Raw genomic sequence first — 19,378 nt, forward strand, 5'->3', positions numbered from 1 at the left:
CGGCAGGCGGCGGCGGCGGCGGCGGCGACGCGCACCAGGGCGGATTGTGGCTTCGCTGGTGCTCGCGGCGGGCGGCGGCGGCGGCGCGGGCGCGGCGGGGCGCGCCGAGGGCCCCCGCGGGGGCGGCGCGGGCGATGAGCCGGAGCCCGGCATGGCCTCCGCGCGTCCGCCGGGCCGGGCCTGCGCCTCGGCGCCCGCGGGGCTCCGGGCCGGGCCGCCCGCCCTCGCCGCTCCCGCCGCCGCGTCCCCGGAGCCCGCGGGCGGCGCGGAGGCGGAGGAGCGCTCGCTGCAGCACATGCTGCGTGCCATCGCGGAGGAGCGCGGCCGCCTCAGCCTGCGCCGGGAGGTCTGCGGCCTCGGTGAGTGGGGCGGCCCTGCGTGTCCGCGAGCCTCCGGCCCTGCGCGCCTGGGGGCTCCCGTGTCCTGTCCTCTGGGCGCCCGGGGGCTCCCCGTGTCCTGTCCTCCGGGTGCCCTGGCGTCCCTGCGCATGGGTCCTGTGTGTGTCCCTGGCCCTGGGTCGGGGCCCCGGAGCGCCCGCATCCTCTGCCCCGCAGTCTTTCCGCGCCTCCCGGTGTCCGTCCGTCTGGGTGTGCGTCTCCTCCTCTTCCTCCTCCCTTCCCTGGGAGTCCCAACCCCGGGTTGGGGGAGACCCCCAGCTCTGTGCCCAGCCCGGTAGCCCGAGCCTTTGTCTTTCTGCCCTGCCCAGGGACCTGTTGGGCCTCGGCACCCTGGGCCCACGCCGCTCGGGGCGTGATCTTGCTGGGTGGAGTGGGCTGGGGGTGCCTCCCATTGTCTGAGGTGTGGGACTGCAGGTGTGGGAGGGGTCTCCCGGCCTGGCTGGCTGTGAGGTGATGTGTTCGTGACCGCTCGTGCTCGGGGCCGAGCTGGGGAGGAGCCCCTCTCCTGTAGGCTCGGGGTTGCCATTTAAGCACGAGAAGACCCCTCCCTCCTCTGTGCGAGGAATGACTTCATACCACATTGTCGCCGCCCCCACCCCACCCCCAGTCTGGGCTGGGGATTTCTGAAGGGGCCGGAGCGTTGCTGGGTGGGGCGTGGGGGCCTTCCAGGTTCTGCCAGTGCCCCCTGCATTCACCGCCGGGGAAACTGAGGCCCGCAGAGCCAGGGCGTCTGGCAGCACCAGGGACGTGGCCGCCCCAGGCTGTCCGGCCCCCACCCCGCAGGCCACACCCGGGGGGCTGCGATGAGGGGATCGGATAAACGCGAATCCTTTATTCTGTGGCACGCGGAGCAGGGCCAGCCCGGCCGCTGTGGTTGAAGTTTTCCTCGTGGGCAGGGTGGGGGGTGTAGTAGGGGATGGATGGGGACACAGGCTCCAAAGGCACGCATTCTGGGAAGATTCCGTTTGAGCAAACACACGCCGAGTACCTGCTGTGTGCTGGCCTGGTGGGCGAACCGGACACCTCGCACAGAATGTTTGACCCGGGAGGGGCCTGGGGGCCATCTGCTGAGCAGCCCCTCCCCACACCCCTGTCCACCTGCCCCTTCTGTGCTGACGTGGGGTGGCCCATGGAGCGGAAGGGCCATCCTCTGAGACCAATAATGACAGCACCTGTTCTGTCCGTGAACTCTGACACAGCCCAGGTGTGAATGTTATCTCCCCGTCCTGGGGGAGGAGCAGAGAGGCAACAGGCCGAGGAGGTGGCACAGCCGGGCTTGACCGCTGGCCAGTCTAACCCCAGAGCCTGCCCCTCCCGGGAGCCCCCGCCAGGCCTGCCGTGCCCTGACTTCTCGGGCATCCCCGGGGGTCTCCTGCCCTGGCCTCCCTCCGTGCTCCCAGCCCCGCCCCTGTGGTCCTGGAAGCTCTGCCCTCTATGCTGTTTGCTGCCCCTGCCCGTTTTCCGTGCAGGTGGGAGTCTTCCATCAGGTGTGGGCCCCCATGCTGCCTCCCCGGGCCCTTCCTCCACTCCTGTCTGGACGGTCAGCAGGCGCGTGGCTCTGTCAGGGGCTGTGTGGCTGGCTCCCACTTGGCCAGTGAGCCCCCGAGGGCACACTGCCCCTGTGGCCCGCTCGGTGCCTAGCGTGGGGCACGTCCGGGGTGCTGTCCCAGAGGCAGCACAGTGGTGAAAGAATTCGTTTCCAGGCGGCTGAGGAAGGGTGTGGGTGGCCAAGGAGACCGGCATCTTAACCCTGAGAGCAGCCTTGCCTGTCTCTGGTTTTTCAGATGGGGAGTTAGCTGTTCAGAGACCTTAATAGGGACTTCATGGCCCAGATACTGGTAGGACCCCCTGGTTGGCCCAGACCGGTCTCCTCTGATGTCCGCTCAATCATTCAACCCTCGCAGGCCCTGGATCCGCAGCCGCAGCCATGGCAACCTGTTCGATGCAGGGAGGGATCTAAACCCTAGATTTTTCTCTGTTTAGTCGGTGCTTAGGTTACGCAGAACCTTGCTGTGTCCTGAGGTGGTCTTCAGGGGCCGGGGGAGCCTCCGGTGGAGACTCCCGGCTTTGGGCACAGTGTCGTCCACTCTGAGCTGCTGGCTTTCCCCGTGCAGGAATCGCTGCTCCGCCCTCGTGGTGCATGGCTCCTCGTGGATCCAAACCTGATTTTTGAGTCTCGTTTATGCAGTCTGTGCAGAAGAATTTTTTTTTCGGCAGTCGCCATGTGCCAGGCGTGCTCTGTGCACGAACACGCAGGTGACTGTTGGCTGGAGGCCGCTGGGGCTGCGGCCGCCCTGACCAGGACTTTGGCACTGCTGCCACAGACGCTGCTGGTGGTTCCCGTGACGATGGACCAGGCTGGCCAGCGGAGGGGGCTCGTGCAGAGCTCCAGGGTCCCCGAGCCGGGAAGCCCCAGGCCGTGCGATGTGCAGACGCACGAGGCAGACCCTTCCTCTTGGGGTTCAGGCCTGCCCCTGCACCCTGGACGTCAGCCTGTGTGGGGGCAGGCTGGGTTTCAGGAGAGGCAGCACCTCTGCCAGGTGACCTGGCCCCAGGACCTGCGGGAGGGGTGCATGGGGAGGGGGAGATGGACTCGTGCTGCTGCACTGAGTATCCTGGCAGCGCGTCTGCCTGAAGTGTCCCAGGCTGGAGGAGGGTCTGGGTTCCTTCCCTCTCACCATATCACGCTCTCCTTCTTGTCTAGAGGAGGGAACACAGGTTTGGTGGGGACGGACCTGGAAAGTGGCAGAATCTCTCTGAGCCCACACACGGTCCCTGCTCGGGCCCGCACACGGCCCCTGCCCGGGCCTACACAGAGCTGAGGCCCACCCCGGGAGGAGCGCCACAGAAGAGCCACAGTGCTGTCTGTCCAGGGGAGCTTGTCGCCCACTCAGCCTGAGAGCAGGGCTGTGGCTGGGCGGGGCCGGCCCAAATAGAGGGGCAGAGAGAGGCTCACGGACCGGTGGGGGGCCCCCGGGGCTGCCGGTTCCGTTCTGCCGCTGAGAAGTTGGGACTTAACGGAGCCGGGCCTGGGGAGCTCTGGGTATGAGCTGTGGGAGAGCCAGAGAGCCACGGCTGTTAGCACAGGAGGCTGCCCATCTGCCGCGGGCCAGCTGCCCTGCACCTGCACCTGCAGCTGCAGCTGCCGTGTTTCCTGCCGTCCTGCCCTCGTGGAGGGAGGCTTTGTCATTGCCCCATTCTGCAGGCTTGGAAGCTGTGCTTCAGGCAGGAAGGTGACTCACCAAGGCCATGTAGCTGGGCGGTGGCCAGGCTGGAATTCCAGTGCAAACAGCCGTCCTGGATTGCGGGCATGGCATGGGTCAGAGGAGCGAGGCGAAGGCTACCTGCCAGTAGGCCTGGCTTCTGGACTGCCCAGGCACAGCGTTCCAGGCCCCCAGGACCACCTGTGAACTGGGGCAAGCTCTGTACGTCGGCTGGCCCTCTGCTGCTGTCCTGGGCACGGTGTGGCTGGGCGTCCGTGGCGGGTGGGAGACGTGGGAAGAGACGTGGTAGAGAGGAAGAGTGTGGAGGCAGTGGACTCCGGGAACGTGGGACTGCAGAGACAAGGGGCAGGTAGTGAGTGACACACAGCAGGTGCAGCCCGGCACGAGTCCTACGCTACTGCTGCCGCTGTTGTCCAGGAAACACAACATCTGGCCCGGCGCCTGCTCTTAGAGGCACAGCTGTGTCAGACCGCTTTGCAGTCACCCGGGACGATCTCCCTGGGTCTGCTGGGCCCCGAGTGGCCCCAAACCCTAAGGCAGTTGGAGCTGGTTGTCGGCTACTGCGGTGGGGAGGAAGTGTGGCTGTTGGGAGCAGGGGAGTGGGGCCTCTTTCAGTTCCTGAACCTATTTTAAGGGTTCCGGTCTCTCTTGTGCCGGGGCTGGAACAACTCAGGAGGCTCTCCTGAGCCAGGGACTCTGTGTCCCTTTGGGGAAACTGAGGCCAAGGGCCCCAGCCCCAGGGTGGTCCCTGCAGCCGGCTGCTGCGCTGTCCTGCTCCCCTCTGGCGACCAGCCTGCTCACCTGGGGGTCCCACCTTCATGGGGCGGGGCCGGCTGGGGGTGTCACTAAGCCACCAGGCCACTGAAGAAGCCCCAAGCAGGCACTTGTTAGAAACACCTTCACCATCCCTAAACAAAGGTCACATGTGTATCATAGACACTGGAGAACAGCAGGGGGGAAATTACTCATATCTCCAGTTACCCAGAGACACTCCGTTAGCTTTGCAGAGTCTGGGCCTCTGACCTTTTCAGAGCTTTTTCAAATAATATTTGATATTCAATATAGAAAATTTTTAAAGATTAATTTATTTGAAAGAGTTACAGAGAAAGAGAGACGGGGGAGAGTTCCTTTTTTTTTTCCCCTTTAAGATTATCTTACTAATCTGAAAGGCAGAGACAGAGGTATTCCACCTGCTGGTTCATTCCCGAGCTGCCCGTGACGGACTGGGCCAGGCCAGAGCAGCCAGGCCGCAAACCAGCACTCCTGCGAGATGTTGGTGTGGCACGCAGTGGCTGGACCCACTGCCCCGCCTGCCCCCGAAAAGTAATCAGGCCTTTCAGTTAAAATTCTTCAAATATTTTCTCTGTTGTTCAAGCCCCGAACATTATTTAAATGCACACAAGTTGAATGGACATGACTGTTTACAGAATTGGTCCCACATCTCCGCAAACTTAGCTGGATCCAGTTTTTCTCTGTTCTTTACATTTGGATTCATTCTCTCTCTCTCTCTCTCTCTCTCTCTCTTTCTTTTTTTAAAAGATTTATTTATTAATTTGAGGAGTTATAGAGGAGAGGCAGAGGCAGGCAGAGGGAGATAGATCTTCTGTCTGCTGGTCCACTCCCCAGATGGCTGTGACAGGGCTGGGCCAGGCTGGCGCCAGGAGCTTCTTCCAGGTCCCTCACGTGGGTGCAGGAGCCCAAGCACTTGGGCCATCTCCCGCTGCTTTTTCCAGGCCGAGTTAGCAGGGAGCTGTATTGGAAGTGGAGCAGCTGGGACTCGAACCAATGGCCATACAGGCTTTACCTGCTGCGCCACCGCGCCAGCCCCCAGGACTCTAGACATCGTGCGTGTTGGCTCAGAATCCTGGAAAATGCCCTCGCACACTCGGGACGTGACCGTGATGAGCAGAATACAATTCGGCTGTTCTTCAGGCCGAGAACAACAGCCCGGCTTTGACAAGGTGCTCCCTCCTCTCCACGCTGTCCTCACACAGAGGGCAGGAGGGGTGTTGTCCTCTGAGGGAGCGGGGAGACACGGGGAGTGCGGCAGCCCTGGGCTGGGCATCTGTCTTCCAGTTCTTTCTAGAACATTGCTTCATCGGCACCTCTACAGCATGAGAATCTCGTGCCTCCTCACGTCTCACCTCCTCCGTGACTGCTGCCCCCAGCGCACTTTGTGTCCTTGCGGCCGTGGTCACCTCACTCCTGAAGTAGGGCTGTCTCTGCCTCTGCAGAGCTGCCAGGTTGTCGGAGGCAGAGGGTTCCTGCCCCAGCCCCGTGTCCTGTCCCTACCACCGTGGCACCCACCCAGACACTCCTGGGTCTCCAGGCCCCACTGCCAGTAGAGGGGCGAGTGGTGTTTTTTCTTCCCATTTTAGTTCATGGCCAAGGTCCCTATAACAAGAGGCAGACTAACATGAGGAAATCACACACTGATTCGGTGCAGGGTGTGCCTGGCTTCCCAGAGCATGGCCGGAGCCACAGGGTGAACGCCAGGTTTGGCGCATGTGTGGATAGGTGTGGCGCGGTACTGGGTGAACCGGCGCGAGCTGGCCTGTCTCCTCCGAGCCTTCCCTGGGTCCCTGTGTCTGCAGATGAGGACCTTCTCTTCCCCAGGTGTGTGGACGCACCTGCTCCTCTGGGGGGAGGGTCTCGGGTCCTGCTTCGGGGAGCAGGGCGGGGCGGGGGAGGAAGAGTGGCCTTTCGGCTCCCACTGCCTGCTCCCTTGCCAAGGTGCGTATTTTGGGGGCGGTGTGGCCCGGGTCCTACTGCCACCTGTACTGGGAGATCTTTGTTCACCTGGGTGGGCCACAGGTCGCAGCAGCTCAGCCTGGACTCATTACCAGGCCTGCACGTTCTCTCACTGCGAGCTGCGAAGGGGGCCCCCTCGCCCCTGCCGTCGGCTGCACTGGTCCTGGGCCGTCTCTGGGCCGTCTTCCCGCCCCCACCTGCCTGGCCCTGCCAGATCCACCGTGCTACTCGCGCCTTTGATGGCCTTTTGGATCCCACAGAGCAAAAAGCCTGAGACCCCTGGTGACCTGCCCCTGCCGCCCAGCCGGGCCCAGCCACGGAACTCCTCCCTGCTGTGCCCTCTGCCTGGAGCTGCCGGCTCGCCTGGGTCTGGAAGCCTCGACTCGCCCTCCGCGGCCTCCTCCTTGCCCCTTGATGGAGTCGCCCACTTCCTGCATCTGTTCGCCGGCGGCCCCTGTCCGTTCCTGCCGCCAGCCCTGTGACTGCGCTGTCTCCTCTGTGCGGCTCCTCGCTCTCGCCCTGCTGAGCTCCCCTCCAGGACCCACGCGGCACTGGATGTGACCCTTGTCCCCGCTCAGAGCGAGCCCACAGGAGCAGCGCGGGGCATGCCGGGTGATGGAAGTGAGAGCCCCCACTCCCTCCACGTCACGAGCGCTGGGACTGCACCCCGAGGGCCCAGGTGTCCACACTGGCCCCGCTCGGTCTGCGGGTCCCGGGTTGGTCTCTGGCTGCTCCTGCCTCAGGCCACCACCAGGCTGCCCACCTGTCAGGAGCGGGGGAGGGGCTGGGATTCCAGGGTCCTCCTGCCCCTGTGCACACTGGGTACCTGCTCTCGGCCCTGGGAGCCTCCCTGCCTGCAGCAGACCCCGGTGAGGTGATTCAGCCAGAGCTGTGGTGCTGCTGCAGGTGTGGGGTGAGGTCACCGTCACCCAGAGGCTGCGCCAGGGAGGCTCTGCATCCAGCAGCCTTCCCCGAGCCCAGTTCTCTCCCAGGGACGCCTGGAACCAGAGCACCCGGTGCCGCCTCTTCCGGGGAGCCCAGCACTGTGTCTGGAGCACCTTAGACCGCCGGCGGCCCAGGTCTGGGCGTGCAGACCTGAGACCCAGGGAGGTCGGGTGTCACAGCAGCAGTGGGGCTGGGACCTGATCGTCCTGGCCGGTGGACTGTCCACACTCACACAATGCGTCCACAGAGGGGACAGCTGTGCTCTGGTGGGTGAGCGAGAGCCTGGTGCCCCCAGGAAGGAGGTCTTAGCAGTGCAGATCAAGGAGGGATGTGGAAGAGGAGTGGGTGTTTCTGGGGAGGAAGCTGCATGGCAGAGCCCAGAGCTTGAGCGTGGAGTTGGAGACCCCCAGGTGTGAGGAGCCAGGGAGAGAAGAGGCCGCCTGTGGGTGGGTGTGTTTGGGGTGTCTGGCTCCTGGAGGGATTGGGGCAGGTCGGGGAGCAGCTGCAGGGCGGCACTGTCCCCTGGCGTCTGCCCACGGCCCAGAAAGTGCCCACGGCTCCTCGTCTCGTGTGGAGCGTGATGGGCTTTGCATCTGGCACGTCGGCCCCAGCGCCGAGAGCCTGCAGTGAGCGAGTGCTGGCGCAGCGTGGACACGACGGGCGCACGTGTGGGTGGATCTGTCCCGCCTGTGCCAGGCTCGCAGCTCTGAGCCTGGTGCAGTGAGCTCGGGAGGGCGGCTCTGGCTGGGCAGCTGGGGAGCGAGGGCCCATGTGGAAGCTGACCGGGATGGGGGACGTGGGGTGCCTTGTGTGGGTGCCAGTGGAGGCCTGGGAAATCACTCAGAGCAGGCGCGGCAGCTTGTCGTGGGGGAGAACACGTCTGGCAGAAGAAATCCGTGGACTGGGAGTTGGAAGGAGGAGAGCTGGGGTCTGGGGCTGCCGGTGTGGTTCGGTGATCCAGTCGGGAGGGTGGGCCCGGCTGTGGCAGCGACGGGGCAGGTGCTGGGGTTTTGCGGTCATTGGTACCGTGCGGGGATCCTGAGGACCGCTTTCTGGAGACGGTGACCCGGTGGCTGCTCTGTGAAAGGGTCCTGGAGGTCATGGTCGGGATTCATTCCTTACCACACTGCCCCACGCAGAGCCGGCAGCAGAGCGGGACCCGAATCCCAGCTCCCACGCCGAACCGGCTGGGTTGCCGGACGTAAGGGCCTCGGCTTCCTTAGCTGTGAAGTGGGTTATTAGGGAGGTCACAGGTGTGACACGAGGGTTGGAAAAGCACTTGAAGGATTTCACAAGGGAGCCTGGACTTACTGGCCGCCTCTGGTGGGCCCTGCCCTAGGCCCCTCCCCCGCCCACCAGCAGGGAGGGGAGTTAAGAACCAGGGAGCTTGGTGCTGAGCCGAGGGTGTGGCCCTAGGGGGGCTGTGGGCCGGCCCTGCCCTGGCCTGGCAGGTGACATCAGCCGGCTGCCCTCAGCCCTGGTTTCCTCATAGGGGGATCAGTGAGGCACACGGGTGCCAGGGGTCAGGTCTTGGGTGCAGGTAGCACGAGGCACACCTTGCAGGGTTCCAGCTGGGGGTGGGGCGGTTTATGTGGACCCCAGGTGGCGACAGGGAGGAGGTGCAGGGAGTTTGGTTGGGGGAGGGGGCCAAGGCTGGTGGCCTTGTTGGGGACCGCACAGCAGACTTTGGGGGCTGGCCCGAGGGCCCCGCCGGCCCGACCGAGGAGCCTGGACTTTTTCCCGTAGAAGCCGGAACCGGACGGGGGTTTGAGCTTTGTCCCGTCCGCCCCTCACGTCCTGGAAACCCCATGCTTCCCTCAGGCCAGGGCAGAGGACGCGATTGCTCACGTGGGGCCCGGCTGACCGGCTCTTCCCAGGACCTCGTCAGGGCAGCCGGCCTCCCCAGCGCCTCTTTGTCCTTTGTGCCCGAGGCACTGAGAAGCACGAGTGAAGAAAGGCCCATTGAGGCGCCAGAGAGGCCCATTCATCCTGCCCTGGCCACTCGGACACCTCCCCAGATGCCAGCTGACCCCTCACCCTGGGAGGTGGCCGCCGAGCATGCGTGCTGCGGGGAGGTGTTCCTCATGACCCTTGGCCCACATAGCCCCGGGTGGCCTGTGCTGGGCACCCGGTGTAGAGAAGCAGGGGGCACCCTCTCAGCCCCTCCTCCCAGGCCCTGAGGGTAAACACCAACCCCTGCCCCCGGAGGAGGCCGCGGGGGCGGGCCCGGAATGCTGTCCCCAGCCCCTGCTGCCCTCACCCTTGCCTCCGAGCCCCTGGCTGAAGGGCCCCTCCTCCAGGTGCACAGCTGGCCCTGCTGGGTCTGTGTTACTGACAGCTGCTGCCCTTCTCCCCGCCCCCAGCTGCACCCTCCGGGCCCAGCACTGGACCCAGAGCCTGCGGGCGTGGGTACTCATGGGCGGCTCAGCCGACTGAGGCTGCGTGGGCCATGGGTTCAAGTCCCAGCTCACAGCCGTGTGGGCAGCCGCCTGGCTGCAGTGAGAGTACCTCCTGCTTCAGGGACGGTCGTGAGGGTCGTGAGGGTCGTGAGGTCGAGCCGGGGCTGTGCTTAGCAGGCTTTGGCACGCAGGAAGCCCCCGGCCATGCACTGCCGGTGTTCGGAATTCCTCTCCCTGTAATACCACTATGGGCCCAGCCTTTTGGCCTTTTGCCGTTGTGGGCCCTTGCTGCCCCTGTGCCCCTGGGGCACGTGGCCTTCGGGCCACCCGCCCCATGCTTCCTGGCCAGCATGCTCCTCCACGTGGCTGGCTCCTGGGGCTTGGTGTGAACCCAGATGTCCCTGTGTCTTAGACAGGGCCCTCACTCTCCTATGAATTTCTCTCACTGTATAAAAAGCTTAAAACCTAAAAAAAAAAAAAAAAAAAAAATTCTACTATGGGAGTTTTGCTGTGTGTCCTTCAGTTTTTATTCCTGGGCACTTAAAAAGAAAGATTTATTTATTTATTTATTTGAAAGGCAGAGTTACAGAGAGGTAGGGGAGAGAGAGAGAGAGAGAGAGGGAGGGAGAGGTCTTCCACCCGCTGGTTCGCTCCCCAGATGGCCTCAACGGCCGGAGCTGCGTTGATCAGGAGCCAGGAGCTTCTTCCAGGTCTCCCACGTGGGTGCAGGGTTCCAAGCACTTGGGCCATCCTCCGCTGCACTCCCAGGCCACAGCAGAGAGCTGGACAGGAAGAGGAGCAACCGGGACTAGAACTGGGGGTGCCAGTGCTGCAGGCAGAGGATTAGCCTAGTGAGCCGCGGTGCCGGCCGTGGTTTTACTTTCAACGCTGAAAGTTTAGATCAGTTCAGGTCCCCCATGGCTTGAGCGGGGGCCAGCCAGCTGCTGGTCCCGAGGAACCAGCGTCGTCGGCCTGAAGCCCCGCCGTGGTGCGCGTTTTGGTTCTGTTTCCACACTTCCTCCCCCGTCGCATGGATGGTCTCAGCGTGTCCCAGCAGTGTCGTGCTTTCATTACTCAACTCACTTCCTTTGTGTATTCAGTTGGTGGATGTTTATTGTTTCCTGTACACGAGACGCTGTTCCAGGGTCTGAGTACACAGCAGCGACTTAAACGGTCAGAGAGAAAAAGTCGCGAGTGTGGCGGGGCAGGCGCTGGCACCCTGTGGCCCCAGGAGAGATCTGGGCTATTGCCCATTGTTTTTTTTTTTTTTTAAGATTTATTTTATTTATTTGAAAGACAGAGTTACAGAGAGAGGTCTTCCATCCACTGGTTCACTTCTAAGATGGCTGCAACGGCTGTAGCTATGCCGATCCGAAACCAGGAGCCAGGAGCTTCTTCCGGGTCTCCCACGTGGGTGCAGAATCCCAAGGACTTGGGCCATCTCCCACTGCCCTTTTGGGCCACAGGAGAGAGCTGGATCAGAAGAGGAGCAGCCAGGACTAGAACCAGTGCCCATATGGGATGCCAGCACTAAAGGCCAGGGCGTTAACCCACTGTGCCACAGTGCCGGCCTCGCCTGGTGGCCTTGCCTGTTTTTTTTTGTTTTTGTTTTTTTTGACAGGTAGTTATAGTCAGTGAGAGAGACAGACAGAGAAAGGTCTTCCTACCATTGGTTCACTCTCCTAATGGCTGCTACGGCCAGAGCTGCTCTGATCCGAAGCCAGGAGCTTCTTCCTGGTCTCCCGTAGGGGTGCAAGGGCCCAAGCACTTGGGCCATCCTCCACTGCCCTCCCAGGCCACAGCAGAGAGCTGGACTGGAAGAGGAGCAGCCGGGACTAGCACCGGTGCTCATATGGGATGCCGGCGCCGCAGGTGGAGGATTAACCAAGTGAGCCACGGTGCCAGCCTTGCCCATTCTTATAAATAAGCTTTCACTAGGCCCCGGGCCCTTCTCAGTGTGCTGCTGTGGATAAGTTGTGGCTGAGACAGGCTCGTGGGCGCCCAGAGCCTGAAACAGGTGCCATCTGGACCTTTCCAGGAAACCGGCAGGGGGCACTCGGGCGGGAAATGAAGGTTCTGTGAGTTGCACAGGGGCCGCGCTGCTGCGAGTGGGGCAGGGAGCGTTGGGGTGTTCCTGCAAAGAGCCTGGAGGGGTGAGGAGAGAGGCACAGTGGAGGTTTGGGGCCAGCACTGACACATCTGACCTGGGACCGGGGCAGCTAAGGAGACCCATGAGCAGGCAGCCACGTAGGCTGGGTGGTGGCGGCCGAGCCCCAGGCGGGTGGATTCTGGGTTTGTGAAACCGTGCAGGTGTAGCCGAGCCCGAGCAGGGCGAGGGGACACCCGGCGATGGAAGTGAACAAAGCTGTACAACATCCGGGCTCCGGATGGCGGCCAGCCAGGGCGAGGTGTGGTTGAGGGAGGTTGCTGGGTTTAGGTCTTAGAAGTCGGTGGGTCTTGAATTGGTTAGGAGACTTCTGGTTGCCAGCAACAGAAGAGCAGGAACCCCCCGGCACTAAGGGCTGGTGGGCTGAGCTCTGTCGGCAGCCCCCTCGCCAGTGCCCCCTGGCCCCTTTCTCTCCTGCTCGTCCACCCCGTCCATGCGCAGGGCGGGGGCAGCCTGCAGTCCCGAGACTTCCCCATGACTGTGAGGGTGAGGGAGCCGGGGCTTCAGTGGTGGGAGGCTGTGGCGTGTGGCACGATCAGCCCTGGTAGGAGCCCCCAGCTCACCTTCTGATTTCCCTGGCTCTTCTGGAGTTGTTTTTTTTTTTTTTTAAGACATTCTTTTGTGTGTTAAATTAGTAAAGCAAGCTAAATAGAATTGTTCCCTTGATCTGCGTTTTCCCAGCTGAGCACCTGGTAGACATGGTCATTTGTCCAGGTCTTTGTCTTGTTTAAGTTCTACGCCTAATGCCTGGTGCAGTCATGTTCCCTCACCGAGGTGCTGGTTTGTAGAGAAGCCGTTGGCTCTCCACGTGCTGAGACCTTTGTACAGGCCTCGGGGCGCCCCATTGTCTGGAGGGAACTTTACCTCCATCCGTTCTTGTGTTCCAGGCCGGCTGTGTATCATGTTATCCATAAGCAATGTTACTTTTACCTTCCCGTTCTAACTTCTGTGGTCCTGGACACCTTTGTGTTGTCTCTTTAGAATGGTGCTGATGGCAGTGGGTTCTGGTAACACTTAACTTGTTCCCTTTTCTGGTTGAGACGTGCGTCTCGTTATTTGTTCCCGTTTTATGGAGACTTGAGAAGAGGACCCAAGAGTAAGCGTTGACTTTTATTGCATGTTCTTCCAGCCTTGGTGGAGATGATCGTGTGTTGTCTCTTTCTTGAGCTATGAATGAATGTATTAATAGACTTCCTAATATTGGACTGTTCCTGTGTTCCTGATTAAATCCTGATTGCCCCATGGCAAATCTCTTTAATAGATAGTTGGCTTCTTCTTCTTTTTTTTTTTTTAAAGATTTTATATATTTATTTGAGAGGTAGAGTTACAGACAGTGAGAGGGAGAACAGAGAGAGAGGTCTTCCATCCACTGGTTCACTCCCCAAATGGCTGCAACAGCTGGAGTTGCACCAGTCTGAAGCCAGGAGCCAGGAGCTTCTTCCGGGTCTCCCACGCGGGTGCAGGCGCCCAAAGACTTGGGCCATCTTCTACTGCTTTCCCAGGCCACAGCAGAGAGCTGGATCGGAAGAGAAGCAGCCAGGACTAGAACCGGCTCCCATATGGGATGCTGGCACTGCAGGTGGAGGACTAACCTACTGCACCATGGCGTCGGCCCCTGGATTTATTTTAATAACATATTTGAGGCTTGTTGGAATCCATCTATGAGATTAGCCTGTAATTTCCTGTGTGTGTGTTGTCTGTGTGTGTTGTCTGTGTTGTCTCTCTGTGTGTGTGTCTGTGTGTTGTCTCTGTGTGTGTGTGTGTGTGTTGTCTCTGGCATCAATATTCTGTCTCATCAAAAAGAATCTCCAAATTTCATAAGTTCTGAAAATATATGAGCAGCCTTGGAGCTGTTTCTTTTTATTTTTAATAAATAAAGTTCTTTTTACTTTGATTTTATTTGAGAGAGAGAGAGAAACCTTCCATCCTCTGGTTCACTCCTCAAATGCCCACAACAGCTGGAGCTGAGCCAGACCAAAGCCAGGAGCCCCAAGTTCCATCCGGATCTCCCCGTGGGTGGCAGGGCCCAAGCACTCGACCCATCACTGCCTCCCAGGGTGCACCAGCAGGAGGCTGGAATCTGGAGTGCAGCTAGGATTTGAACCCAGACACGGGATGTGGGCTCCCAAGTAGTCACTCAACTGTTGGACCAAGTGCCTGTCCCCACCCCTGCTTTTAAAAATTGACTTAGTGGGCCGGCGCTGCGGCTCAATAGGCTAATCCTCCGCCTAGAGGCACCGGCACCCCAAGTTCTAGTCCCATTCGGGGCACCGGATTCTGTCCCGGTTGCCCCTCTTCCAGGCCAGCTCTCTGCTGTGGCCCGGGAGTGCAGTGGAGGATGGCCCAAGTGCTTGGGCCCTGCACCTGCATGGGAGACCAGGAGAAGCACCTGGCTCCTGGCTTCGGATCAGTGCAGTGTGCTGGCCGCAGTGCGCCAGCCGTGGTGGCCATTGGAGGGTGAACCAACGGCAAAAGAAGACCTTTCTCTCTGTCTCTCTCTCTCACTGTCCACTCTGCCTGTCAAAAAATAAATAAATAAAAATAAAAATTGACTTAGTTTTGTTTTATTTGAAAGAAAGAGAGAGGCTGGCGCCGTGGCTCAACAGGCTAATCCTCTGCCTAGTGGCGCCGGCACACCGGGATCTAGTCCCAGTCGGGGCGCCGGATTCTGTCCCGGTTGCCCCTCTTCCAGGCCAGCTCTCTGCTGTGGCCCGGGAGTGCAGTGGAGGATGGCCCAAGTGCTTGGGCCCTGCACCCGCATGGGAGACCAGGAGAAGCACCTGGCTCTTGCCTTTGGATCAGCGCAGTGTGCCGGCCACAGCGCGCCGGCCGTGGTGGCCATTGGAGGGTGAACCAACGGCAAAGGAAGACCTTTCTCTCTGTCTCTCTCTCTCACTGTCCACTCTGCCTGTAAAAAAAAAAAAAAAAAAAAAGAGAGAGAGAGAGATGCTCTGTTTTTGGGGGATCTGACAGAATTGCCCTCCTAAGTGCATCCTTGGCTGGCGACTGCTCTTATGTGTGTGTGTATTTTTTTTTTTTTAATTTATTTATTCACTAGGCTAATCCTCCGCCTGCAGCACTGGCATCCCGGGTTCTAGTCCCAGTTGGGGCGCCGGATTCTGTCCCGGTTGCTCCTCTTCCAGTCCAGCTCTCTGCTGTGGCCCAAGTGCTTGGGCCCTGCACCCACATGGGAGACCAGGAGAAGTACCTGGCTCCTGGCTTCAGATCAGCGCGGTGTGCCGGCTGCAACATGCTGGCCTCAGCGGCCATTGGGGGGTGAACCAATGGAAAAGGAAGACCTTTCTCTCTGTCTCTCTCTCTCACTGTCTAACTCTGCCTGTCAAAAAAAAAAATTATTTATTTGGGGCCAGGACTGTGGCATTGTGGGTAAAGCCACCGCCTTCAGTGCCAGCATCCCATATGGGTGCCGGTTCTAGTCCTGGCTGCTCCAATTCCAATCCAGCTCTCGCTGTGGCCTGGGAAAGCAGTAGAAGATGGTCCGGTGCTTGGGCCTCTGCACCTGTGTGGGAGACCCGGAAGAAGCTCCTGGCTCCTGGCTTCGGATCAGCCCAGCTCTGGCTGTTGGAGCCACTTGGGGAGTGAACCAGTGGATGGAAGACTCTCTCTCTCTCTCTCTCTCTCTCTCTCTCTCTCTCTGTGTGTGTGTGTGTGTCTGCTTCTCTATAACTCTGTCTTTCAAATAAAATAAATAAATCTTTAAAAAATTTTGTCTATTTGTTTGAGAGGCAGAGTTACAGACAGAGGGAGAGGCAGAGAGATCTATCCACTGGTTCACTCCCCAAATGGCTACAATGGCCGGAGCCAGGCTGATCTGAAGTCAGGAGCCAGGAGCTTCTTCTGGTTCTCCCACACAGGTGCAGGAGCCCAAGCACTGGACCATCTTCTACTGCTTTCCCAGGCCAACAGCAGGGAGGCAGATTGGAAGTGGAGTAGCCGGGATTCGAACCGGCGCCCATATGGGATGCTGGTACCCCGGGCTCTGGAGGCTTAGCCTGCGCCACAGTGCTGGCCCCTGTGTAGCCGTTGGACAGTTTTATCTTTTGACATGTGACTCCTTTTTTTTTTTTTTTATTCGTTCATTTACTTGAAAGAGTTAGAGAGGGACAGAGACAGAGAGAGAGATCTTCTGTCTGCTGTCACTCCCTAAATGACCAGGAGCCAGGAGCTTTTCCCAGGTCTCTCACATGGGCGCAGGGGCCCAGGCACTGGGCCGTCTTCCACTGCTTTCCTTCGTGCGTGGGCAGGGAGCTGGATTGAAGTGGAGCAGCTGGGACATGCGGGATGCTGGCATTGCAGCAGTGGCTTTACCCACCATGCCACAGTGCTGGCCCCGGGACTGTCATTTTTAATGGCTGCAAACTCTTTTAGGGGTTTTACCATGGCTTTCCCAGCCTGGGTGGTTTAATGGCCTGGAAAAGACTGGTATAGGTTTCAAGGAATACCTCCTAAAATCCGGTCACTGTTATCGCCAAGGTCTGGTTGATGGAAGTGAACAAGTTATTAATAGCAGCAGCTTGGCAGTTGTCACTCCTGGAGTGTTTGGAAAGTGCCCCTTGCTCTCCTGAGCACCTGTGGCCTCTCTTTTGGTTGCCATAGCAACCACGGGAGGTGCCTGTTCTGCTGTCACTGATGGGAGCTGAGGCTGGGAGATGACGTAACCCGGCCAGGGGCAGGGGGTCAGGAACTGGGTCAAGCTGCTCTCAACTCAGGTCTGTCCGCTGTGGCATTCCTGGGAAACGTTCCTCAAAGAAAGCTTCCTCCCTGGGGCCGGCGCTGTGGCACTGTAGTGCCGGCATCCTGTATGGACGCTGGTTCAAGTCCCGGCTGTTCCTCTTCCAATCCAGCTCTCTGCTGTGGCCTGGAAAAGCCGTAGAAGATGGCCAGAGTGCTTGGGCCCCTGCACCCATGTGGGAGAACCTGGGACAGCTGGAGGCCCAGGGCACCGGGCCGAGGGGGCCCGGCTTAGCGTGCTCTCCCTGCTGTGTGCCTCTCCCACTGTCCCGGGAGCCCCTGGTCTGAGGGCTCTGCCGGTTCAGAGCGGCAGGAGCAGGTCACCCTGGGGCTGGGGAGAGTCAGTGTCCCTGCTACAGTCCCCCCTGTCTCCTGTGTTTGGGAGTTTGCCTGCTCCGTAGCCCCAGACTCAGCACTCACGGCGCTTTCGTGGGTAACAGGGACGTTGGAGTCACCTGGCACACGTTGTCCCCCGCAGCTGAGCAAGGTGACCTCTGCTCATGTTCCAGCCTCATCCGGTCCTTCCTGCCGCGCGGTCTGGTGGTTACTAAAAGGGTCCAGGGTGCAGTGCGGAGGAGGGTGCCCCCGGGGAGCCCCGCGTTCGTTCACTGCTGGGGCCGCCTGTGTAGCGCTGTGGGATCCGCAGTCGCTCTTCAGGCTCCCCAGCTGGAGCGCAGAGCTGTCCGTGGTGCTGCCCGAGTGAGTGCCCGCTGCTCGCCTGGGTCTCTTCCTGACTGGCTGGGTGGGGTGGGGGCGACCTGCAGCCCTGGCCGACCAGGTGGCAGGGCGACAGGGACGGCGAGTGTTCTGATCCTAGAGTGCTCTCTGCCGGAGTGGCAGCTCCTGGGGCTCATGACATGCAAGGCAGGCCTGGAGAGGATGAAAGGGGCCTCCTCCGAGAGAGGAGGGAGGGAGGGAGGGAGGGAGACGGCTGTGACATCACGGGCCACACGGAGGGCCTGTTGCCCCTCGTGTTCATTCGCAGGTTTGGGGTCCAGTGGCCTCCTCTGAGCCCACAGAGATGTGCCGAGCAGCGCAGCAGGGGGCCCCACAGGACCGGAGCTCGCCAGGGGCTCTCCAACAGCACCCCCCCCCCCCCGCCAGTGCTCACTGCTGATCCCCGAGGGTGGTGGGCTTGGCCCTGGGACAGATGGCGTCGCTGAGGCCCAGAGAGGTCGAGTGGCTTGGCCGCCTGCGTGGGTGGGGAGAGGAGCTCCTCACATGTCCTGCCCTGGGCCACAGGGTCAGGCCGTGGGTGAGGGCCGCGGCAGTGCTGGCTCCTGTGTCTGCACATGGAGTGTGTCCGTCCCCTCCTTCCTTCTCGGAAGACTGGAAGTCCCTCCTCCCCGCTCTGCCCCTCTCTCTAATAAGCCTTATGATACTTATCACACCTTCACGGGGAAAAGTAGCATAATTTTGGGGCCGGCACTGTGGCTCACTTGGTTAGTCCTCTGCCTGCGGCGCCAGAATCCCATATGGGCACTGGGTTCTAGTCCTGGTTGCTCCTCTTCCAATCCAGCTCTCTGCTGTGGCCCAGGAGGGCAGTGGAGGATGGCCCAAGTGCTTGGGCCCCTGCACCCGCATGGGAGAGCAGGAGGGGGCACCTGGCTCCTGGCTTCGGATCGGCGCAGCACCGGCCGTGGCGGCCATTTGGGGGATGAACCAACGGAAGGAAAACCTTTCTCTCTGTTTCTCACTGTCTATCGCTGCCTGTCAAATAAAAAAAAAAAAAAGTAGCATAATCTCGTTATGGAAAATATTCAGAAAACAAGAGAAAGCACACCGATAAATCCGACCACTTGCGTCTTTCTGATGTGCTGACCACAGTGTCTCTGTGTGACCTGTACGGCCCTGGCCACCGCCCCCACAGCCGGAGAAGAGGGCAGCTGTCAGGGTGCTGGACCCCGTGTGGGTCTGGTCGGGTGGCACATCGGTGCTTCAGCCTGCTAGTGGGGGGGCGGGAATCGGAAGGTGAACTTACTTCTGCGCAGAACAAAACAGAAATCCATGCAGATTCGTGAAAAATGTGTATTACCACAAAGCTAGGAATGGATTTTTTTTAAGGCTTGTTTATTTTATTTGAAAGGCAGAGTTAACAGAGAGAGGGAGAGGGAGGGAGACAGAGCTCTTCATCCACTGGCTCACCCACCAGATGGCCGCAACAGCCAGGGCTGGGCCAGGCTGAATCCAGGAGCCAGGAGCTCCAGCCGGGTCTCCCCCATGGGTGACAGGGACCCAAGCCCTCGAGCCGTCCTCTGCTGCTTTCCCAGGCTTGTTGGAAGGGAACTCGAGTGGACGTGGAGCACTCAAACCCACGCTCACAGGGGCTGCTGGTGTCCCAGGCAGCAGCTTAACCCGCTGTGCCCGGCACCGGCCCCTCCTCTGGTTTCCGTTGTGCCTCTTGGGCGTGAGGGAGTTTTCAGTTTGTGCGGGGCAGACCCTGCCGTGTCCTTGGTGTTCCTCTTGTTCTTGCTGGCGTGTCGGAACGTGCAGGCGTCCCGCGTGTGCTGTGCGTGGGGCCCCTCCGGGAGCGCCTGCCCTCTGTCAGAACGTGCAGGTGTCCCGCGTGTGCTGTGCGTGGGGCCCCTCCGGGAGCGCCTACCCTTTGTGTGTGGGAACGTGCAGGCGTCCCGCGTGTGCTGTGCGTGGGGCCCCTCCGGGAGCGCCTGCCCTTTGTGTGTGGGAACGTGCAGGCGTCCCGCGTGTGCTGTGCGTGGGGCCCCTCCGGGAGCGCCTGCCCTC

General features: G+C 60.7%; 1 protein-coding gene across 1 annotated transcript in view; it reads left to right on the plus strand.

Moving 5' to 3' along the window:
* The first annotated feature begins 253 nt into the window (after nucleotides 1-253).
* The window catches only part of KIAA0930 (KIAA0930 ortholog), a 35,152-nt gene continuing 16,027 nt past the window's right edge, over nucleotides 254-19,378 (plus strand). Inside the window, exon 1 of the mRNA XM_062202703.1 lies at nucleotides 254-359. Within this exon, the coding sequence (XP_062058687.1) occupies nucleotides 296-359 (64 nt within the window). The 5' untranslated portion in view covers nucleotides 254-295. The remainder of the gene's footprint in view (nucleotides 360-19,378) is intronic.

This window comes from Lepus europaeus, chromosome 10 (assembly GCF_033115175.1).
Source record: "Lepus europaeus isolate LE1 chromosome 10, mLepTim1.pri, whole genome shotgun sequence".
Classification (NCBI taxonomy): domain Eukaryota; kingdom Metazoa; phylum Chordata; class Mammalia; order Lagomorpha; family Leporidae; genus Lepus; species Lepus europaeus.